The sequence below is a fragment of the Rana temporaria genome, chromosome 2 (assembly GCF_905171775.1).
Source record: "Rana temporaria chromosome 2, aRanTem1.1, whole genome shotgun sequence".
NCBI lineage: Eukaryota > Metazoa > Chordata > Amphibia > Anura > Ranidae > Rana > Rana temporaria.
Genome location: NC_053490.1, coordinates 375788745 through 375811510, shown reverse-complemented (window position 1 = coordinate 375811510; position 22766 = coordinate 375788745). Strand labels below are relative to the sequence as shown.

Sequence of the window (22766 nt, the reverse complement as noted above, 5' to 3'; positions counted from 1 at the left end):
ATTGGCTTTTATAAATAGCTCAAAAGAAAAAACAATATACAATGCAAAAAAAAAATCAAAAAATCATGTCATGGCATTTCAAAACAAGGGAATGTTCGAAAAGAACAGCACACAAACACTATGGAAAGCCAAAAGGCACCATAAAAACAACATGGCCGACAGCAAGCAGAAACAAAAACAAAACCACACTGGTAACAAAAAGCTGAAACTGCACCAAGATAATGGTAGAAAAACAAGAAATGAATGAAAAATGAATGGATCTGGTTTGGCAAATGATACTGTAATAGCATTGGAAGGAACGCAGGTGGAGTTATGGAAAGCTTAAAACAACGGAATTGGAGGAATAAAAAGCACAGACTAGAGCATATTCAATTTCTGTATAAATTTTACATTTGAAAAAATAAGATAAAAATGCGAATGATTGTTTTATAATCATTGATATTACCACGGCAAGACAATGAAACAAAATATTTTAAATTCAGAAACACAAAACTGCATAATTCAAAGCAAAACCATCGATACAAAGATAATCTGGGCTCGTTTTTAGAAATATTTCAGCTGATTTGTATAAAAGAAAAAAAGTAAAGTACCATATAGTGCGCTGTGTGTTATTTCTATGTTAAATCAAACCACAAAGGCAGTAGTGCATCACACAACTACCCAAGGGTGATGAGTGCATGGGTTCGATCGTGCCCAATGCTAAAGCAAGAAACACAGGTAGAAGAGCCCAAGGCTATAAGGATGCTGAACTTGAGTTAATCCAGAGGCATTACACCAAGTCCTGGTATTACCTACCTGGAACTGCAGTTGGGCCAGGGATTTACTGAACCTCATCTTTCCAATTAATAGAAAAGAAAAACGTACCCATGTAGCTAAAAGGGAAAGGCATTGTGGCCTCCAATATTTTTTGGAGTACTCTACCGTTGTACCGTAATGTTAAAGCGGAACTTGAGAAACTCAGCCACTTAAAAAAGTGCTGGTTTACAATAGGTTAGGTCCAATGAGGTGTATGCTCTCTTGTGGACTTATGTTTTTTTTCCTACAATTTAAATTTCTGCTCAGTGCTGGGAGTACAGATAGCCTTATACTTCCAGCGTTCTGATTTTGGACCTTTGGGTCCCATATGCAGAAACTCTGCCCACCCCACCTCTCGCCTAATCACAGAGCACTTGTATTTTGTAAATAGGTTCACATAATACAAAGCATTCTGTGAATGGACAGCGGAGAGGAGAGGGCAGGCAGAGTGGCTGATGTGTGGTAAAAGCATTGATCCTGTCAGAGTGACAGGAGTATAGCGATGCTCTCAGCACTCAGTAAAAATGTTTTTTTTTTTTTAGGTAAGAGAGCAAAGTCCATGAAGTGGCATACACCTCGTTAAACTTAAAGTGATAGTAAACAGTGGGCCAGATTCAGGAAGCTATTGCGCCCGCGCAACCATAGGTTGCGCGGCGCAATAGCTGTTTTGCTCCTGCGTAGCGAATGCCCCTGATTCAGGAACATCGCTACGCGGACTGCAGCCTAGGATATGACAGACATAAGCCTCCTTATGCCTTCATATCTCAGGCTGCATTCTTGCGTTGGCCGCTAGGGGGCGCGGCCATTGTGATCGGCGTATAGTATGCAAATTGCATACTACCACCGATTCACAAAAGTTGCGCGGGCCCTGCGCACGCAAGGTACGGAGTTTCCGTACGGCGACTTTAGCGCAAGGTTGCTCCTGCTGTAGCAGGGGCAGCCAATGCTAAAGTATAGCCGCCCTTCCCGCTCGTGAAATTTAAATTTCACGTTGTTTACGTAAGTGAATCGTGAATGGCGCTGGACGCCATTCACGTTCACTTAGAAGCAAATGACGTCCTTGCGACGTCATTTGCCGCAATGCACGTCGGGAAAGTTTCCCGACGGAGCATGCGCTGTTAGCTCGGCGCGGGAGCGCGCCTAATTTAAATGATTCCCGCCCCCGGCGGGATCATTTACATTAGGCGCCCTTACGCCGTGCTATTTAGCATATCGCCCGCGCAATTTACGGAGCTACTGCTCCGTGAATCGCGGGCATTTCAAAATATTTGCGTGGGCGCAGAGCAAAAATCGTTGCCCTTTGCTCACGCAAATATTGCGTGGATCTACCTGAATCTGGCCCAGTATTTTTATCTACAGGCAAGCTTATAATAAAGCTTACATGTAGATTAATTGAATATCTCCTAAATGTGCACGGTTTAGGAGAGGGATATACAATTAGTGGACCTCCAGCTGTTGCAAAACTACAAGTCCCATCATGCCTCTGCCTCTAGGTGTCATGCTTATGGCTGTCAGTCTTGCTATGCCTCATGGGACTTGTAGTTCTGCAACAGCTGGAGTTTTCCGCTAATTGCATATCCCAGGTTTAGGAGATATTCTTGTGAGCAACAGGTGGCAAGCTCATGCGGTCTGAAGGAATGGCATACCAGTGCCGTTCCTTCAGAGCTTCATTCCGCGGCCGTGACTTTAGTGCTTGTGCGTGGGAGTGACATCATTGCAGCTTTAAAGTGCCTTGTGTTCTGGTCTACTGCAAATGGCAAGGTCAGGCAAAGGTTTCTAATTTTTCTGTACATGTTTATGGCTGGTGGCACCAATCCCATTCGGCATAAAACTATTGACCTTATGAATCACCTCTAAGGAAACTTTTTTTTAGTTGGAACCACTATCAGGGTAGAAACACACTGGGACATTGGCTATAATATACACCTGATGCTGGCAACTAATGCCACTTAAAGTGCTACTAAACCCAGGACCCTGCATTCACTATATCTGGTCTCCCACAGTAAACAAAACATGGAAATGCAGTTATTTTTAGTACATCTAAAACGACTAAACACTTTCTCATCCGCAGTATATAGCAGTTGTATCACTTCTATCAATCTCTGGTTAACACTTGTAGGAGGAGTTTTTATTCTACTCTGACTGTCCTATAAGGCTGCAGCACCCCTGACCCTCTCTAGCAATACGCACCAAACTGAGCATGTGCAGTGTGACTCCAAAGGCTCTGTATTATCAGGGGATAGATTGGGGACAGTGGAAGAAGGGGATGATCAGAGAAGTCAGGATCAAACAGTCTTTCTACACAATGCAGAGGATTAACCCCTTAGGTTCCACAGCGAGTATAACAAGCATGCTTTACTGCATATAAAGAATGATTTTACTGTTGTGGGTTTAGTAACACTTTAACCAAAAACAGTTTTTGTGACTCCTGTTAACCGTTCTAGGATAAAAACCGACAAAGACTTCTGGTGCAAGTAACACCAGGTAGGAAGGTAAGGATGCAGTAGGGTAGGCAATGACTTCCTTGGTATTGTGAGGTAGAACACTACACAAAAGCCCTAAAACTTGGAGTCATGCAGAAATAATATAAATCATGGTGTGGAAGGGGAAAACAAAGACAAATGAAAGTCAAATTAAAATAACCATAACAACATTACTGTCACATAGGATGAGTTGCACACAAATGTACGTTATGCAAGAACAAGAAAAAAAAAAAAGTTAATGGGATCTTACAGAACACAAATGAAGACAGGCACGATAACGGTTTAGAACAGAGCCAGAGATGAAAACATTCACAAGAGCCCTAGAAATACCCAATAAGTCAGAGGAACATGTATGCCATATATTTAACAGAATTATCTTTAGATATATTGCTTAATATACAGATTTGATTAGAATATTATTAAATTGGTTATATTTCAAAATACAAACTCACTGAGATATTACGATCATCGTCTGAGTATGGTAGCAGAACTTTAAGACACAGCATTTTAAAATATAAAAAAAAATAATAATTAATTTGGAGCCAATTAAAATTCTAATACTGTATATGGTCTGGAAAACAAAGCCAAGCTTGTCAGCTTCCTCCCCCATTTTACAGATGCGTTTAATGCCTGGAGTCAACTAAAATTCAGATCTGCAGACATCACATTAAAGTGGAACTAAACCCATTGATTTAACAGTTTCCCAAAACAGCTCCTGTATAGTGAAGGCATGTTCTCAACCAAACTGTCAATGGCTGGTATCATAACTGATCACATGTGCAGTACCATGGAAACTACAGATCAAACTGAGGCAGCTTCCTTGGCTGTAAAGAAAGGAGGGTTTAGTTCCGCTTTAAGAACTCATAGTTGAACTGGCAGTGTACATTTGAATAAAGTCTGAGGAAAGAATCCAAGTTATTCCTAAAGCTTGCAACTTTAAAAAAAAGTTAAGTTAGCCAATAAATGGTAACACTTATACTCCAAATCTTCTACCTACTTTAAATCACTAACCCAGGACAAGCATGCCGCAAATTTTAGGTCCACTCCTGACCTGCTTATCTGCTGGAGCTTCAGTAACTCAAAGAAGTTAAGCATGACCCATGCTACTATAATTTGCAGCACACCAGCATCGACAACCCCCAATTCTCATACTGTAGGTTACATTAAGGCTCCGTTCACACTATGGCGCTCCATATCGGAGGGCAAATTCGCTGTGATTCTGCCCGATTCTGAATCGGCACAGGACACCCTTGTGATCCCCATTATTTTCAATGGCACTCTAATCACGGCGTGATTTTGCTGCGATTTTTCATCCGATGAATCGCGGTAAAAATCACACAAACAGAATCGTGGGCCGCCTGCCGCCCAAAAGAAGTTCCGGAATCGCCCGCGATCTGGAACGCCATAGTGTGAACGGAGCCTTACTGTTGCCCAAAATGTATTTGGGATCCGGCAGCTCACATTATCTGCCAATTTCCAGCTCCCGGATCTGTGATCAATTTGATTCACTCAATACCATTATACGCAATTAACTAGCCACAGAAGGGGTTGTAAAGGTTTGTTTTTTTATTTTCTAAATAGGTTCCTTTAAGCTAGTGCATTGTTGGTTCACTTACCTTTTCTTTCGATTTCCCTTCTAAATGTTTTTTTTTTCTTTGTCTGAATTTCTCACTTCCTGTTTCTCCTCAGTAAGGAGGAACAGAAAGTGAGAAATTCAGATAAAGAAAAAAAAACATTTAGAATGGAAATCAAAGGAAAGGGTAAGTGAACTAACAATGCACTAGCTTAAGAGCCGGTTTACACTGGGGCGACTCAGCTGCCTGACAAGTCGCGTCCCATTCTATTCATAAGAACCGTTCTAATAGGAGCGACGCAAGTGGCTCCGACTTAGAAAAAGGTTCTTGTACGACTTTGGGGGCGACTTGCATTGACTTCTATACAAAAGTCATTTTGAAAGTCGCCTCTGAAGTCGTCTTCAGGACGCCTTGCCGAGTCGCCTCTGAAGTCGTGCCGCCCCAGTGTGAACCAGCTCTAAAGGAACCTATTTAGAAAATAAAAAACAACCCCTTTTATTCCTATGTCAGCAAATAAAGGGTAAGCAAGTCTGGGCACACCAGAACAGAGCCAATACCCTTCTTGCACCAGAAATGTTGGATCAATGCAAAGTCATATGCAAAAATCTGAATCACACTGCTGGGCAGAAGGGCTTTTAAATATTATGTGAAAGTGATTGATGCTATACAAAAAAAATCCCAAATGCCCAATTTGACCAAACACTTCTGAAGCTGTAAAGTACAGCACAGAGCTTAACAAAAACACTGTCACTAAATAAGGTACTTGGAGCAAAATACATAAAGATAAAAAGCTATACTTATGGCTTTTAAAGTAGTTTGCTTTAAAGAATGCTGCAATTTCCAGTTTCCTAGGTAAAACCAGAACCCGTCTTGATTGGCCAGTGACAATGAGGTCACCCCCACTTATGCACACGAGCGTTCCTCATTACAGCACTGAGGTGCGCAGTGAATGTACATTCTAAAGAGATTTGTGAAAAGGCAGGTAAGTATGTTTTATTGCAAAAGAGACTCAGTGTGCCTCTACTGCAATAATGAGCTTTCCTCCTTCTTTTCTATTTTCATATAGCTCCACTTGAAGCCCTGTCACTGAGCCCCACCCCTATTATTCAACAGTCAAATGTCAGAACGTCACTGTGAAGTAAGAGGGATGGATTTGCCCCTATATTTACCTGAAAGTGTTACTAAGCCAAAAACCTGCATTCACTATATCTGGTCTCCCACAGTACACAGAACATGGAAATGCAATAATCTTAGTATTTGCATGGTTTCTGGACGAAAGAGCATCCCGTGTAGAGCGATTGAATGATCATTCCTCCGGCCATCTACCCTGAATTCACAACACTACCCCTTGATTGCACAGTTGTTCAGCCCCAGCGTTTACGAGGTGCTTGGCAAGGATCAAAACAGCCTGCCAAATGCCTCTTGTGTGAATCCAGCCTTAAGCCTCGTACACACGGTACGATTGTTGGCCAACCGAGCGTCTGATTTTTGTCAAAAGGGCGTGTGCCAGGATCTCATCTTGCATACTAACTTTACACAATTTTCGTGCCACAAAACACGAATGTAGCGACGTACTACGTAGAATTCCAGCTCTTGAGCACTACCCTTTGGGCCCCTTCTGCCAATTTCGGGTTTGGTGAGCAAGCGCGTTTGTACTTTCGACTTTTGTGACACGAATTTGTGTACCGACTATACGAAAATCAGACGTGGAGCCGTTGATCCGCCGAAAATTTACTAGCCTGTCATCCAACATTTGTTGGCCCAAAATTGTAAAACAATTGTCTAAAAGGAGTGTACTGATGGTAAGAATTTAGGACAACAGTCTGTCAACAGACAATCCCTTTCCAACAATCAAGCCGTGTGTACGAGGCTTTAGCCTCAGTTTACATGAACAGCATGTGAACCACACAGCATTCCTGTTCAATTCACATGCGATTCAGTGTTTTGAGCCCATTCATTTTTTTTTAAGGTGCGTAGGCTTCAATTTTGTAACCGCACTGCAACTGGATCGCATGGTGCTTTTGTATCATGTGACACAGTGTGTGATCAAAACGCACTGCGTTTGCGACATGCATTTGGGGCGATTGCAGTCATACCCACTGCGGTTCCCAAGGGCAGTGCGATTTAAATGTGGTGCGGGGAAACGCACAAGGATCACAGATTTCCGCACCGTCATAGTGTGAACCTAGGCTAAAGGACAACTAATGTAAAACGAATGTACTTCCTTGGCACATTTTCATGATTTGTTACTATAGAACACTAAATCACAGTACATTTTATTTTTTTTTTTTAAACAATCAATGTCGAAGTAAAAAAGAGATCCCTGAAAAGTGATTAGTAATTACAATGAAACTGGTTGCATGCAACTAGCCCGTTATTAGAACACCTAAATTGCTAGAGCACCATAGCCTAGGGCAGCTTTTTTCAACTGGGGTACTTTGGCAAAATGCCTAAAAATTGCATACATGCCAGTGGGTGGATGAAGCCTGCCTTTCAGTTGCACAAAGCCACAGATTTTCATTGTGCTCCATTACAACCTTCCAGCCACTGGCATACGAACGTCAATTGTTGTTATCTGGTTGACGAGGACGTTGATCGCCTGCACTGCATCCACGTTTGCCCATCCCCTGCCCCTCTCTGTCACCACTGGGGTCACATTAGCCGAGTGTGGGAGAGAGACTGAGGGTGAAGTCCTAGTCAGTACCAATGTGAAAATGTCTAATGTTGAATGTGCTCTGTGCGTGGTAAACTAGCAAGATTGTGCAGAACTTTATGCAGAATCTGAGTGTTTCATCAGTCACAGCTACGCGAGACAGAATATATGAAAAGAAAAACGTAATTTGTCTCCTAGCAAGATGGTGACTTCAAGATTAAGGCGCCTTTCACACGATAAGCCTGCACGGATCCATCTGTTCGTTTTTCAGGCGGAAATGAGCGGACCACCCATCGACTCCTGTGGGCAGGCGGATTTCAGTGGGGATGTGTCTTGACACCCATCTGCCATCTGATTCAATCCACTCAAAACAGACGTATGGCGACAGACGTTCATCAGTCCGACGGATCGGATCAGATGAAAACAGACATGTCGTTTTCGTCCGATATTCCCATAGAAATCAGCGGGAATCTGGCAGGTCCCTCCTTGCTCAGTGAGCAGAGATGGACCTGTCATCCGCTGACTCAGTGGAGATTAACGCAGCGATCCCCCGCTGAGCGGATCCGCCCCCCCGTGTGAAAAGGGACCTAAAGCTGACCATAGATGGATCAAATCTTAGCCAGTTTAGCAGAGAACGGCAGAGATGCATCCATTTTAGACCAGGCCAGTTGTACCCAAGTGGATCCATTGACCAACTTGGGTACAACCAGTCTGTCAAAGTTTTTACATGCGATTACAGCTGGTGGTTATAGGGGCTAGCAGAAATTATTGTGTTTTGACTGTGGGGAGCCTTCCCAGCCAGCAGAATACAATAGTGCTGCAGGAGGGATTTCCTTATTAACACTTGATGGTTGATGGGGGAACCTGGTGATTTTCTTTTCTTGGTGAAAATAAAGGAAAATCGTATAATCTATAGGCTGCTTAAGTGCCCAAACTACACAAGAATTGCTTAAAGGAACACTAAAGGCAAAGTTTTTTTTTTTTTAAATAACAAACATGTTATACTTACCTCCACTGTGCAGTTCGTTTTGCACAGAGTGGCCCCGAATCCTGTCTTCTGGGGTCCCTCGGCGGCTGTCTCGGCTCCTCCTCGCAAAAGCTTTCCACCTTCATGCGAGCGACCTCGCATGGTGGAAAGCTTTTGCGAGTGCGCTCCCGTGATACAGCGGCGGGCATAGCCGCCGACTGTATCACTCAGCCCCGCCCCCCGCGTCATCCGCTGTGATTGACAGCAGCGCCAGCCAATGGCTGCGCTGCTATCAATCCGTCCAGCCTAGCCAATCAACGGCCAGGCTGGGAACCGAAGAGGATTACGTGGACGCGCGCAGGACTTTCGAGGGGTCAGGCAAGTAAAACAGGGGTTTGGGGGGGCGGTACCGTCGGATGTTTTTTCACCTTAATGCATAGGATGCATTAAGGTAAAAAAGCATTTACCTTTACAACCCCTTTAAAATGTTATTGCCTTGTTATGGTAAAGACGGGGTTTAGATCCCAATCGAAGAGAGAATATGTGGCTGAACTCAAAAATGGATGTTCATTCAGGAGGCCTGTGCAACACAATGTGCAAAGCGGATACAGATATATCCACACAGACTCAAGACTGGAATGGTTGCCAAAGGTGAATGCAATAAATACCACTTGAAGGGCACGCATACTAATGCAGCCAGTTATTTGGGGTTTTTCTATTTTCACTGTAATTAATTTAAATGACTTTTCAGAGATCTGTTTTCACTTTGAGATGAAAGAATGTTTCTGCTGATTAGCAAAAAAAAAAAAAAATAGGCAAATTACTAAATACACAAAACGAAAGCAGCTTTACTTATCAAAAGATTTTGCGCACACTGCCACACAGCACAGTCTGTCTGAAGGGGCAAATTACTTCAGTTTTTTTTTTCTTTTCTGCAGTTCAGTAACATGAAGGTCTGGTTCACTCAAGTAGCACAGAGGATGGTGGGTGGTATGATCCAGCCGAGATAAGCGCAGTGATGATGCGCTGAGCTTGGCGGATCCCACGGCTTACTTATTATTATTTTTTTTAAACAAACCTTATTGAGATGTTACACAAACCTCTCATAAAGTTAAATTGCTGGCTACGTGGTGCAAAGCAGTGGGCTGCCTAGCACTGAGCTGAAAAACAATTAAGTATTGCGTGCAACACAAGGGTGTGAATCGGCAGAAAAGGAGATCGGGCTTTTTGCCTTGTCCAAGGGGTGGGAAGCCCTTATAGGTCCCATCCTTGTCTGAGCCTGTGGCCAGAGAGTGAAAGAAAAAGCAGCAGACTGACAAATTTTACCCTCCATCACTCTGCTCTTTCCTCCGGATCGGCTCCTTTATACTGCATTTCCCACCCCTAGTACTTTCAATGCTTGCATTAATGAATACAGTGCAGCATTCGTTTTTTTTTTTTTTTATGTCTGCATGGAGTACGGGCTTTGAATCCACCATGAGAGAGTTAATGTTTTATGACAATAAAACAAAAACTTTCAAGTGGGCAAATACCTTTTATAGGCACCAAATCTGGTTAATGCATATGAAAATAATATTCAGCATATGAATTCCTTAATATCTTGCCTTCGCATCATGTCTTCATATTTTCCGTACATTTTACATGAGGACCATAGTGTCTAGTAACAAGTCAAAGAAAGGTGTTAAAACAAAGAAAACACAACCAAGAGTGCTTTTGAGGTTGTTGTTTTTTTTCTGTTTTCCACCTTGCCCCTCTTCTCCTCCTACCATGGCCAATTTAACAGCAGCTAGAAAGGAAACGGCTCCTTCAACAAGTTTTTTTCAGCACTTTCCACAGACAAGCAATGATAAGAGGGAATGCAGAAGCAAAATACTCCCCGTTCCTAATTCCTTTGCATTTTGTCTGCAGTTACTTGTCTGTGGAAAGTGCTCAGTTAAAATTGGCTGCTGTTCAGAAGCAGCCCTTTCCTTCCTAGTTGTTGTTGGATCTGCATTTGCAGGAAGGAAAAGAGAGGTGGGGTCAGACCTCAAAACGAGACATAGAAAGCTCCTACAGTAGCTACAGGTGACAAAGTACCCCATGTACTTAGTCCCATGGGGGACAGAACAAACAAAAACAATGATATAAAGTTTACAAGAACTTATAATAAATTATCTTTCAATCTGGAATACTGCTGCGGCTGTCATTTTCAGAAGTGCAGTGGCTTACAGAACACATGGCAGGCGCCATCTTTTTTAACACTGAGCATTTTGGCACTTTCCAAAATAAAAATTTGAACAAAAAAAATATGAATACTGACTAAAGTCTGTTAAGTTAGGACACATTAAATTAGTTCATAAGTTAATTACATTTATCTGTAAATCTTACAGAGATACTCCAGTGATCATCAGATAGACAGATAAAATGGGTAATTTAGGGGAGAGTAAAACAACCTCTAGCCACCTTTAGGGTTTGATCCTTTTTCCCCCCCACATTTTTATTCTGTTTACAGCTTGATGATCTAAAGTTGTTCCTAAAATGTTCTTAGCGGGTCCTTAGATCTCAAACTGGAAAGGTCCTCCCTGATGTTGCAAGGAATGTTTGCAAAGCTTGTCCACTAAAAGACTGCTTCTCGATAGCTATGAAGTAATTAAAAGTGAACTTGACCTGGCCAGCAAAATTTTAAGGGTAACAAAGCTGAACTACCTACAAGTACCAGTGTTAATCTTCAAATTGTTCCACATTTTTCCATGGAGTTCTAAGGATTTTACACCCATGGTATACATAAGGTGTCGACTTCTGTTAAATTGAGATTAAGCCTTACACCAACTGGGATTAATCCACCTCTTGCCCACTAGGGTTCTGGTAACTGACAGGTAAATTATATGGAGGAGGGGCTTGGTGCCAAGAGGGAGCAGAGTTTAAAGTAGTTGTAAACCTCAGTCATGAAATCTTACAATGCACATACTGTATATCTGTAGCGTTTACTTATCTGTCACCAAAGCTCTAAGTGACGTTTCTCTCTTGTTCTTCGTTTCTCTGTTATCAACATGTCTAAAGTCTGAGACACATGAAATACATTTGTGATGGGGAGGGAGCTCAGCACCGCAGCTTGTCTATTCAGAACCCAGCTCTGTTATCCTTCCTTCACTCTGGTTTGCAGTGTGGAGGAGAGTGTGTGCCTTTGCTCCAATCAGCTCTCACACACTAATTGCAGCTCTCCGCCCCCTCCTCTGTAATACTAACAGATAGAGAAGGATTTTAATACGATTCTGCCCTTTTGAAGGGGTGTAGGGGACGAGAAGATTGAAGATGAACACGTAAAAACATATATAGGAGGATTTGTTTCATATCTGTGTATCACCTGAGGTCAGTCACTTCACTGGGTATATATGAGAGGGTTTACAACCACTTTAAGGCTCAACTTTGGAAGTTGAAGCCACCTGCCACATTAGCATAGATTTTAAGGCGCTCCGCAGAATCAATTTAAAGTCCAAAACAAGTACAAGCAAGCACCACCATATTTTGAGCCAGGTCATATTCAGTTAAAGGTTACCACAGCTAGGCAAGTATTGCACATTCCACTAAATGTAACAGAAGCAGTTGCACAAATGCAGCTTCTATATAATACTGAAGTGTTTCACATCACAAAAATAAAATGTAAACAAATTACACTCTCACACTCCTCTTCTCTCTATAGCTATAAATTATCTACCCTGTTCTGCCAACTCAATTGTAAATAATTATATAATACATGCTAAATAAAGGTCTAAGGAGTTACTGTAATACGGTGCACATGGGATATCTTTCACTGTATGATATATAGAAGGAAAAAGAGAAACTGCCACCGCATAAAGCCCACAAATATGTGGTATCTAGTTTAGTCTACAGCCATGTCACCTTCACCAAAGCAATCTAACCAATTCCTCACCTGCGGCAGGCGGATGCTGACCACTAACCGTTGGCAAATCCAGAGAACTATCAGACATACCATGCTTCAATTCCCCGCCCAAATCTGACAACTTCATGTCAAACTGGATAGAAAGTGCATCTTCAGAGTCATCCTTCCCAAAGCTGCTGCCACCGATCGAAGGAAGGTCTAAGGACTTAATAGAGACCGAGTCCTCTTTGGTTTGCTTGAGAGCAGCAAACTTGTCCACAAAAGATTTTTCAGAGTTGCTCTCAGCGGTGGTGAATTTGTCATACTGGAATGTGAAGTCACTGTCTTTAGGGAGACTGGCAGCATCTTTAGATTCATCGTACCCTGTGCAAGAACTGTCCAGAGAAAGATGCTCAAACAAATCATATTTGTTACTGGATGCTGACGTGGTTTGAAGGTTTTGGTTTAAACCTGTAGAGCGTACTGGGTCAATTGTATTTGATTCCTGCTTAAAAGCTTCATATTTGTCTCCAGTTTTTTGTTCGGCAGAAATGCTATTACTTGTCAAGAAGTCAGAAAAGTCATTTTGGCTACCAGCAGATGTAGTGCTGGCTGGCCCTCCAAAAAGTGTAAAGTCTCCAAAATCATCAAATAAGGAGGAACTTTTAGCAGGCACAGCTGAGACAGAAACATATGTGGATGATGATGATGAAGACGATAATGGTAATGAAGATGCTGCTAATGAAAGTGTAGGCACAGGCAATGACACGGGCTTGGGTGCATGGAATGTTTTTGGAAAAGCATTGGTTGTCACAGAGCAAAATGAAAGATCAGATGAGGGTTTCAGTTGCGTAGGTGATTTCTGGGTAGGGCCAGTATGAAAGCCAAGAGACATCTGAGTTTCTCTCAACGGAGTGTCTAAAGGAGATATGCTGTCTGCTGTTTTAAAGTCTGTGAATCCATCATCTGCTGAAGAAGATTTGAAGTCTGCAAAGCTTTCTCCTGCACAATGAAAACATATAGAAATAAATAAAATAAGAATAATACAACATTAGGTTGTATGAACATGAACATGCCTTTTGAAGGAGGACTTAATGCGAGGACTTAATCGGCTAGTGTAGCAGCTGCAAAATTAGACAGAAATTAGAAAGAAAGAAAGAAAAAAAAAGAAAAGAAAAGAAAAAGTACCCCCCCAAAAAAAAAGAACAATCTAGACAAAAGGTAAAATAAAGAATTAGACAATAAAAACAAAAATTACACTAAAAAAAGTGTTCTGAAGGCAACTATGAAGGAGGGTATCCACCTGTGTGAACACAAAAAAAGAGGGGGGGGGGAGGGTCTGTTGCTCCCCCTTTTGCCAATGAACTTTGGGCTTGTGTCAACAGCATTACTTTGACACACTTTTGAGATCATTCAAATATTATTGACAAGTGCATATGACCTCCTGTTGGACCTGCAATTGACCTACTTCATGGAGCGTTTTGCTTTTCCATGGACCTGTATGAATACAAATAAAAGCCCAGCAACACAGGCCCTTAAACCTAAAAGTCCTGCCTATTGGCGGAGAGTGCTAGGCTCCTTCATTAGCCAGAAAGGCATCTTCTGTGCCCCATCATTTAGTTTTTCTTTACTACTGGCTTCCCATGACTTCATGCATTGCCAACTTAAAGTGGAACTGCACTCTCTCAATATGGACTATGTTTAATCCTTATGCTGCTAGGATTAGTAAATAGATATAGGAAAGCATTTACTAGTTTTGAATTTCTTCAGTTACTTTCTGGTTGTCATGACTAGGTAAACGAGATCATACATCCCAGGAGTCTTCAGGAGGAGAGAAGGGGTTTTCTCAGCTAAGCACACCCTCCTGCCTGAGCTAAGGGCATATGGATTTCAGAAAGTAAATGCTACATGAATCATTTGCCCTTACTCAAGATAGCCGCAGCCAGAAATTTTAGGGGAGTGTTTTTCAAACTGATTTCTCAGCAGGGCTGGACTGGGACAAAAATGTGGCCCTGGACTTCATCCAGACCGGCCCAGGGCACAACACATCAAGGTACAGTGCACATCAGGGCACGGTACAGAAATCAGCACATCGGGGCACAGCACATAAGGGTACAGGACACAGCACATCAGGGCACGGGGCACATAGCACATTATGGTGCACATCGTTTACCAGCCAGCATGCAGAGTAGCGCATGAAGCATGTGTAATATGTTCTCTCTCCTGTCACGGCACTCACTCGGCTCCACGGCAGCCCCTCCTCTCTTCTTGTCCATCCCAGATGATGTCACAAGCAAATGGGGATGGACGAGAAGAGATGAGGGGCCACCGGGGAGCCGTGCCGTGAAAGTGCCGTGAAAGGAGAGAGAACATATTACACACGCTTCCTGCGCTACTTGCATGCTCACCACAGACCTCCGACCGGCCCAATGAGCCATCGGCCCACCTGGAATCTCCCGGTAGTCCCGATGGCCAGTCCATCCCTGTTTCTCAGCAAAATAAACCATGGAGCCATGGATGGAAGGTGGAATTTGCTTTCAATATTCATTATTTAAATTAGCGGGTTTTGGTTTGATGTGCTCAGATGCAGTGTAGTTCTGTCTTTACTTTTCACTAAAGAGACCAACTCTGTGACAAAAAAAAAAAAAAACATTGTGCACAGGAATGGCAGTTGGTGGCATTTATCAAGAAATGCGAGGAAACAGGCCTAATAGGCCCTAGTATTAAGATACAAATAAATCAGAGGTTTTTCTGGCTAACAAAAGTAGCATGTTGGCAGGGCTTTTTCTTTTAAAAATGAGAAGACTGCATTAGGGCATGTGTCCCCGATTTTAAAAATTATCTACTAAGGTCAGCCATACATGGAGTGAATTTGTGCTCAAAATGCAAAAAGTGCTTCAGTGCTTAAGGTGCTTGCAAGACAATAGGGGCTCTTATCAGACCGCAATGATCTCAAATTATAGAGATAAATATTGCTTGCATAGCTATAGAGGAGCTGACGCTCTCACCCTCGGATCTCCACACAGCTCAGTGATCCCAACAGCCAGAATTACCAGCCAAGTCCTTGTCATGTAATCGAAAACTCAGCCCGCACTCCATCCATGAGTGATCTAAGAATTGACTTATTTGTATAGTTCCATATTTTTGATATGCCATTTTTTGTATCGCACTCTACTTTTTTTTATTATGGATTTATATATTCATTCATTTTGCTTAAAATTGCACAATTTTGAAGAGTTGTGTATCATGAATTCGTATTTTTCCACATGCACATTTGTTGGCGTTTATGATATGCATTTGTTGCCATTTAAGGGGACAGTGGACTCTTTATTTGTAGATAGAAGATATTATAGTTCAGAGAAGTCTTAAGAGTCTGTAGTTGGGTAAACATTCCAGTGGGAAAGGGCAGTACCCATAGCAATCAGCAGGAGATACAGAAGAGCTAATGACTACAGTAAAAAGTCAGTTGTAATATGTAAATAATCCTGAAAAACCCCTTTGAGCAAAATGTTATACTTATGCAGTTTATTTTTATTTTATTTTTTAAACATGGGTCTTACCTGAGAAGTGACTTGTGTTTTCCAGTTTGCTGCTCACATTGATTGTTTTAAATGCTGCATATTTATCAACCACAGGAGCTACAGGTGCTTGTTTTCCAGACAACGGCATAAGCAAAGGTGGAGCACTGCAAAAAAGAAACACACCTCAATGTCACAATATTTTTACATCTCCAAAATACTGCCTGTAAAGAAAGATTATCCATTTCAAATCTCTGCTTAATGTAACATATCTAAACCATCGATATATTCATTATTAAAACATTGGTCATATTTAAAGAATAAGTTCACCTTCAGAAACATGTTACATGTTCCACCCGTTTTTAGGGTGGAACATGTAACCTATTCCTTCTGCCTGTGACAGTAGGCCCTGGGATCTTCTCATCGTACCTGTTGTCACTATTTAAAAAGAGTGCCTACAGGGCCGACTCATTGATTCACAGATCCCTGTGAATCAATGGACTAGAAATACCGACAGCCTTTGTGGCTGTTGGCTTGTAGTTCTCAATGAACTACCAGGCCGCTGTTGAGCACTCGACTAGTTCATGGAGTCTTCCTGTATTTATACTTTGTTAAAACACTTTTAAAACCAATTAAAGCCCAACGTCTTTTTGAGTATAATGCTACAAGCTTGGCACACTTTTTTGGGCAGTTTCTTACATTCCTCTTTGCAGGGCCTCTCAAGCTCCATCAGGTTGGATGGGGAGCGTCGGTGCACAGCCATTTTGAGATCTCTCCAAAGATGTTCAATAGGGTTCAAGTCTGGGCCACTTAAGGACATATACAGAGTTGTCCCATAGCCACTCTTTTGTGATCTTGGCTTTGGGCTTAGGGTCATTGTTCTGTTGGAAGGTGAACCTTCGCCCCAGTCTAAGGTCCAGAGCAGGTTTTCATCAAGTATGTACATTGCTGCATTCATCTTTCCCTCAATCTAGTCTCCCAGGTCCGGCTGCTGAAAAACATCCCCAAAGCATGATGATGCCACCACCATGCTTCACTGTAGGGATGATATTGGCCAGGTGATGAGTGGTGCCTGGTTTCCTCCAAACATGACACTTGCGATTCAGGCCAAAGGGTTCAATCTTTGTTTCATCAGACCAGAAAATTTTGTTTCTCGTCGTCTGAGAGTTCTTCACGTGCCTTTTGGCAATCTTCATGTGGGCTGTCATGTGCCTTTTACTGAAGAGGGGCTTCCGTCTGGCCACTCTACCATACAGACCTGATTGGTGGAGTGCTGCAGATGGTTGTTCTTCTGGAAGGTTCTCCTCTCTCCACCAAGAAACACTGGAGCTCTGTTAGTGACCATCGGGTTCTTGGTCACCTCCCCGACTAAGGCCCTTCTCCCTTGATTGCTCAGTATGGCCGGGCGGCACGCTGTAGGAAGAGTCCTGGGGGTTTCAAACGTCTTACATTTAGGGATGACGGAGGCCACTGTGCTCATTAGGACCTTAAACGCTGCAGACATTTTTCTGTACCCTTCCCCAGATCTGTGCCTCAAAACAATCCTGTCTTGGAGGTCTACAGACAATTCCTTGAACTTCATGGCTTGGTTTGTGTTCTGACATGCCCTGTTAACTGTGGGACCTTATATAGACAAGTGTGTGCCTTTCCAAATCATGTCAAAATCAACTGAATTCACCACAGGTGGGCTCCAATCAAGTTGTAGAAACATCTCATCGATGATCAGTGGAAACATGATGCACAATTTTGAGCGTCATGGCAAAAGCAGTTTATACTTATGTATATGTGATTTTATTTGTTTTTTATTTTTAATAAAATGGCAAAGATTTAAAATTTCTTTCACGCCGTCATGGGGTATTGTTTGTAGCATTTTGAGGAAAATAATGAACATAATCCGTTTTGGAATAAGGCTGTAACATAACAAAACGTTGAAAAAGAGAAGCGCTGTCAATACTTTCTGAAGGCACTGCACACAGGTTAATATTTCTATGAAATGCAGTATACAAAAACAGAAACATTTTACTACCTGCTCTTCAACAATGACGATGACATTTTAGACATATCACTTTGGAAATCAGGGAAAGAGTCATCATTGGGTCCAGATTTAGATGCCTCTTGAAAGTCTTGGAAATCATCTTCTTCTGGCTTGAAAGGCTGCACAAGGAATAATGAGTTAATGAAGACCGTACTTAGACAAGATCCATTTAGGTTTTAGTCCACTTAAGCTTTGTTCACTTGACCAACAAAATCTTAAAAAAAAAACACAACAACAACAGTAAAATTACAGAAGCACTGATCTATAAAATCCTGCATATTGCTTTCCTATAACTTTTCCCTGCAGGCATTGATGAGAACCCAAATATCACAGCAAATGTATACATAGAACCAGATACCACCAAATAAATACACATGCACTGGGCCTAAAAACAAAGAAATTCTGTAGAACTCCCAGGTAAGCAAGGCAGTGTAAAGTTCACATCCTTCTTTCAGAGGTTTGGAATGCAATTCAGGGCCCACTGATGAAAAGATGAAAAAGCATCTGAAATGCATCAGGAAACGCACAAAAATGCATACATAATGCAACAAAATCGCACTGGAACGCATCAAAAACATGCATGCAGAAGCGCATCCGGAACAGATCTGGAGTGTGTTTTTGTGGTGTGAACCAGCCCTAAATGTGTGTTAGGGTTCAATTGACAATCGATAATAAATACATAAGAATGTTTAACGTGCATTATACTGCACGTTAAACATCATGCAATTACTTTCATCCCCACTGAGGGCCAGTTCACGCCATGAATTGCACAGGGATGCGATTTGCACAAGCGACACGGATGCAATGTGATTTCAGCCCATTCAAAATGAATAGTGCTGGATCGCACCAAAAGCAGTGCACACACTACTTTAAAAAAAACAAACACACAGCAACCAGATTGCATGATACTACTGCACCATGCCATCCCAAACAAAATGCATTTGCAACCTGCATTTGAGGCATTATCACATTAACAGTGACACCCGCTGCAGATCGCAAGTTCAGTGTGTAAATGCATTAAGTGCACACAACTCACTGAGGTCACGTGATCAAGGTAGATTTGAATAGAAGTAAGCACCAAACTGGGAATGGAGAATATCTAACAAAGACTACATTGTAGAATGGTAAAAGAAACGGTCATGGATTCTGAAAAATCTGTCACTATAAGAATGTAACGAAGGCATAAAAAAAAAAATCTTATTCTTGCCATCCATTGAGGGTCAACAACGCTCCCACTTTCGCCTACAGGTGTATTGGACACTGGCAAAAAAAAAAACACAACAAGAACGACAACAACAACAACAACACACACACTCTCGGCCAGACCAGCATAACCAATGCCACGTACACACGACCATTTTTCAAGACGTGAAAAATGACTTTTTTTTAATGTCATTAAAAATTATCGTGTGTAGGCTCCAGAGCATTTTTCAAAAAAAAAATTTAGAACATGCTCTATTTTTTCGCGTCGTTTTTCACGTTGTGAAAAACAGTCATGTATAGGCTTTGACGTGAAAAAAACGTGCATGCTCAGAAGCAAGTTATGAGAAGGGAGCGCTCGTTCTGGTAAAACTAGCGTTCGTAATGGAGATCGAACATTCGTCACGTTGTAACAGACTGAAAAGCTTGAATAGTCTTTCACCAAACATTTACTAACAGGCGGTAACACGAAATCAGCAAAAGCAGTCCCAAGGGTGGCGCCATCCGAATGGTACTTCCCCTTTATAGTGCCGTCGTACGTCACCGCACTTTGCTCAAGCACTTTTTTTTCACGATCGTGTGTAGGTAAGGCATGCTTGACAAGAATCACGTTGAAAAAAAACGTTTTTTCTAGACCATTAAAAATGGTCGTGTGTACACGGCATACGTTTTCTAGCAAAGCAATAGAGAGCATTATCTGTGTCCGTCAGAAGACAAAGAAAAGGAAAAGTATTTTAAATCAAAAACAACAATCTTATTTTATTTCTTATCCATTGTGTGACACAAGAAGGCTGTAACCTTTGGGACATCCAAAAGCAGTACAACTGAGAAGTGGACAACCCAGCAAACAAATCACTAACAAGCCCAAGAAAACAACAGAATTGGGAACCGAACTGGGACCTGCCTGAAGGACCTTACACACAAAGCTGAAACGAGACAGAAATATCCACCTAGTAGAATTTACAGAACTTGTGAAGGGAAAAATAGGTGTCAGTCTTACAAATCTGAGAAAACTATACTTAAAATAGAAAAGCCAAAAGAAGCAATCATGGATCTACTAGGTTACCCTTTAACAGGAAAGGGTATAACCCGATCCATGAGACCCTAACCTTGAATGGTCTATCTAAGCCACATAGAGTTTGTGGGACACAAAGCCTGGGGCACCCTTACTGGGTCCCCCTGGGACGACAAAGAGGGAATGAGTCTTTCTGAAAGAAGCAGTGGCTGAGAAAAAGACTTGCAGACCTCAAACTTGCACAGCCCAAACCACGTCCAAACAATGGAGGGGACATTTCCTTCTGGTAAAATGGAGCAGAGGAGTGAAACAACTGTCCTGGTTGGTGTAAAAGGAATGAGCCACCTTAAGGAGGAAGGGAATCCTGGGCTGACCACCACCTTGTCCCTATGCAAAACCAAAAAGAATTCTTTGCAAGACAAGACTATCAGCACAGACACTCACTTCACATGGGAGACCCATGTACATGGTCTTAATGAAGAAGGGAGTAGGCAATGGTCTCTGAAATGGGATAGAAAGGGCAGAAGCACACATAGTTACAAAGACAAATCCATCTAGTACAACGAATAGAAAAAAAAACAAAGAAAGCCCCCCCATTTACACAATCCTATACATATAGTTGATCCAGAGGAAGGCAAAAACTCCCCAATAAAGCATGATCCGATTTGCTCCAGGTTGGGGGAGCGGTGAATTCATCCCTAAATTGGATGAGTTCCAAAGTGGGAAGGAGAGGAATTGTCTCACTGAGAAACACCTAGGGTAGAAGCCCTGAGACTCACACAAGGTGAATTACTGAAGAGACCCCACATCAAAGTTAAGGAATTGCTGTTGCACTAGAAAGAGACAGACAAGTAAGCATCTTTGATGGCCATAGAAGCCAAAAAGTATCCCTAATGGAGGGAGGTGAAAACAGACCAGCTAAATTTCATTTGGAACTTTAGGACCTGACTGAAGACATATTCAAAACCTTAAGATTCAAAATGGGGTAAATGCTTGCTTTGGGTTAAAAAAATCTGCTGTTCTATACAGCGACACTGGAAGGTTTTTTAGCAAGAAGCTGAGGCATGATCGGGGAGCGAAACTCCGGTCTGTGACCCTGGGATAGCACCCCTTACACACAACATCTGAGATAAAAGCTGTCCAAGTATCCACAATGGTAAAACCGATGGCCCTCCATTCTGGAATGTGGGGCACACCTTCTTGCAGGAGGATTAGTCTGGAGATGTGGCTCAAGAGGGTCGGGTCTTGCCTCTGGATAGTGAGCAAAGCTTAGAGAAGATCGAAAAAGTAAAAAATCAAAAGTCACAGGTTTTATTTTTTTTGGCTTCTTTCATGCTAGCAATCAGTAGTACCCTGCATATTCCCAAGAGCCAGTTTTAAGAGATTTCGTCCTTTCGAAGGCCATGTGGATAAATTGTTTTTGCACAAGGGTTCCGCTGTCCAGCACTTAAAGTGTCATCAAACCCACATCATTAAAAATGGTCAGTGCATGCTGTATTAAACGCTGTTCATACTCAATATGGGTTTCGTTTTTTTGTATTCTACAAAAAACCTGGTTGATCCTGCTGTTCTCTGTACCTCCCTCCAAGTCTGTGCCCCCGTTGCATCCCGAAATCCTCTAGAACAGCCGTTGCCACATCTACTGAGCATGCTCCAGTTTCAGTTCCCTTCTAAGCTGTTGATTTCCTCCTTTTTCTCATCTGTCAAGTCCGTGTGGCTAGAGAGTCACACATGTGGGTGTATGCACTCTGGTAAATGACAGTCCCTTTCCTCCCTCCTCATGCCCACTAAACACTTTAGGGGTGGAATATTAAATGTTGATTGATGGAGACTTTACATCCTTGTAATTCTAAGCACATGCAAAGAACAGACAAAGGCTGGAGGGGAGTGAAGAAACAGGCAAGAGCCCTTGAGGCCAACGGATCAGACCAGCTAGTGCTGCACAGGCAAAACTGCATATAAAATCTGTTGGCGAGGGCATGGGAACTATGTGATCAGAGTAAGAAAATAACTAGCTGATTTTGGTCAAATATTCTTGCTAAAAGGGCCAAATATCCAGCTACAGCCTGATGAGAGCTAAAGAGAACCGCAAGAATTGAATGGACTGCAAAAGCCAAGGGCAACATGTCCCCAGACTGAAGATACTGGTACCATCAGTATTCAAACTGGAGCAGTATGTGGAGAGTCAGGTGGGCGCACCCGATTCAGTGGAACTGCCCCCCATGTCATGAACAAGACATGTTACAAATTCATGGCTGCAAGACAAAAGGTTAGATCAGAGTAGAAGTTACGGCCTCAAGTAGTCATGATACCCAGACAACTAGTAGCAAGTGAAGGTAAAATGGCTGGAGGTGACTAAAGCCTTGTATACACTATCCAGCTGAATGAAAAAAACAAAAAATGGAGGAGCTTGGGAGGAGCCGATGTACTAACATTCCGATGTTAGTGCAGCGAACTTCCCGACTGGAGGTATTGTGTTTTTTCCGACAGCAGGATTTGCACCCCCCCCCAGAACACACTGGTCACTACTCACAGCTGCCATAGCTGATCAGATGCTGCCTATCTGGCCAGCTTATATACTGTATAATGGATACTTTTAGAGAGATCTCCCAGCCATAACTCCCATTCTGCTCTTGTCCACTCAGGAGTTTAACTTGTTCCTGCCCA

General features: G+C 42.3%; 1 protein-coding gene across 4 annotated transcripts in view; it reads right to left on the bottom strand.

The window, feature by feature from the left end:
• The window catches only part of SYNRG (synergin gamma), a 108794-nt gene that overhangs the window by 47848 nt on the left and 38180 nt on the right, over positions 1–22766 (bottom strand). For 3 of the 4 annotated variants that reach the window (XM_040337815.1, XM_040337817.1, XM_040337819.1), the window contains 3 exons: positions 17876–18003; positions 15892–16016; positions 12383–13333 (listed from right to left, as the gene is read on the bottom strand). In XM_040337815.1, the coding sequence (XP_040193749.1) occupies positions 12383–13333; positions 15892–16016; positions 17876–18003 (1204 nt within the window). The remainder of the gene's footprint in view (positions 1–12382; positions 13334–15891; positions 16017–17875; positions 18004–22766) is intronic. The other variant, XM_040337816.1, reaches the window with a different exon arrangement.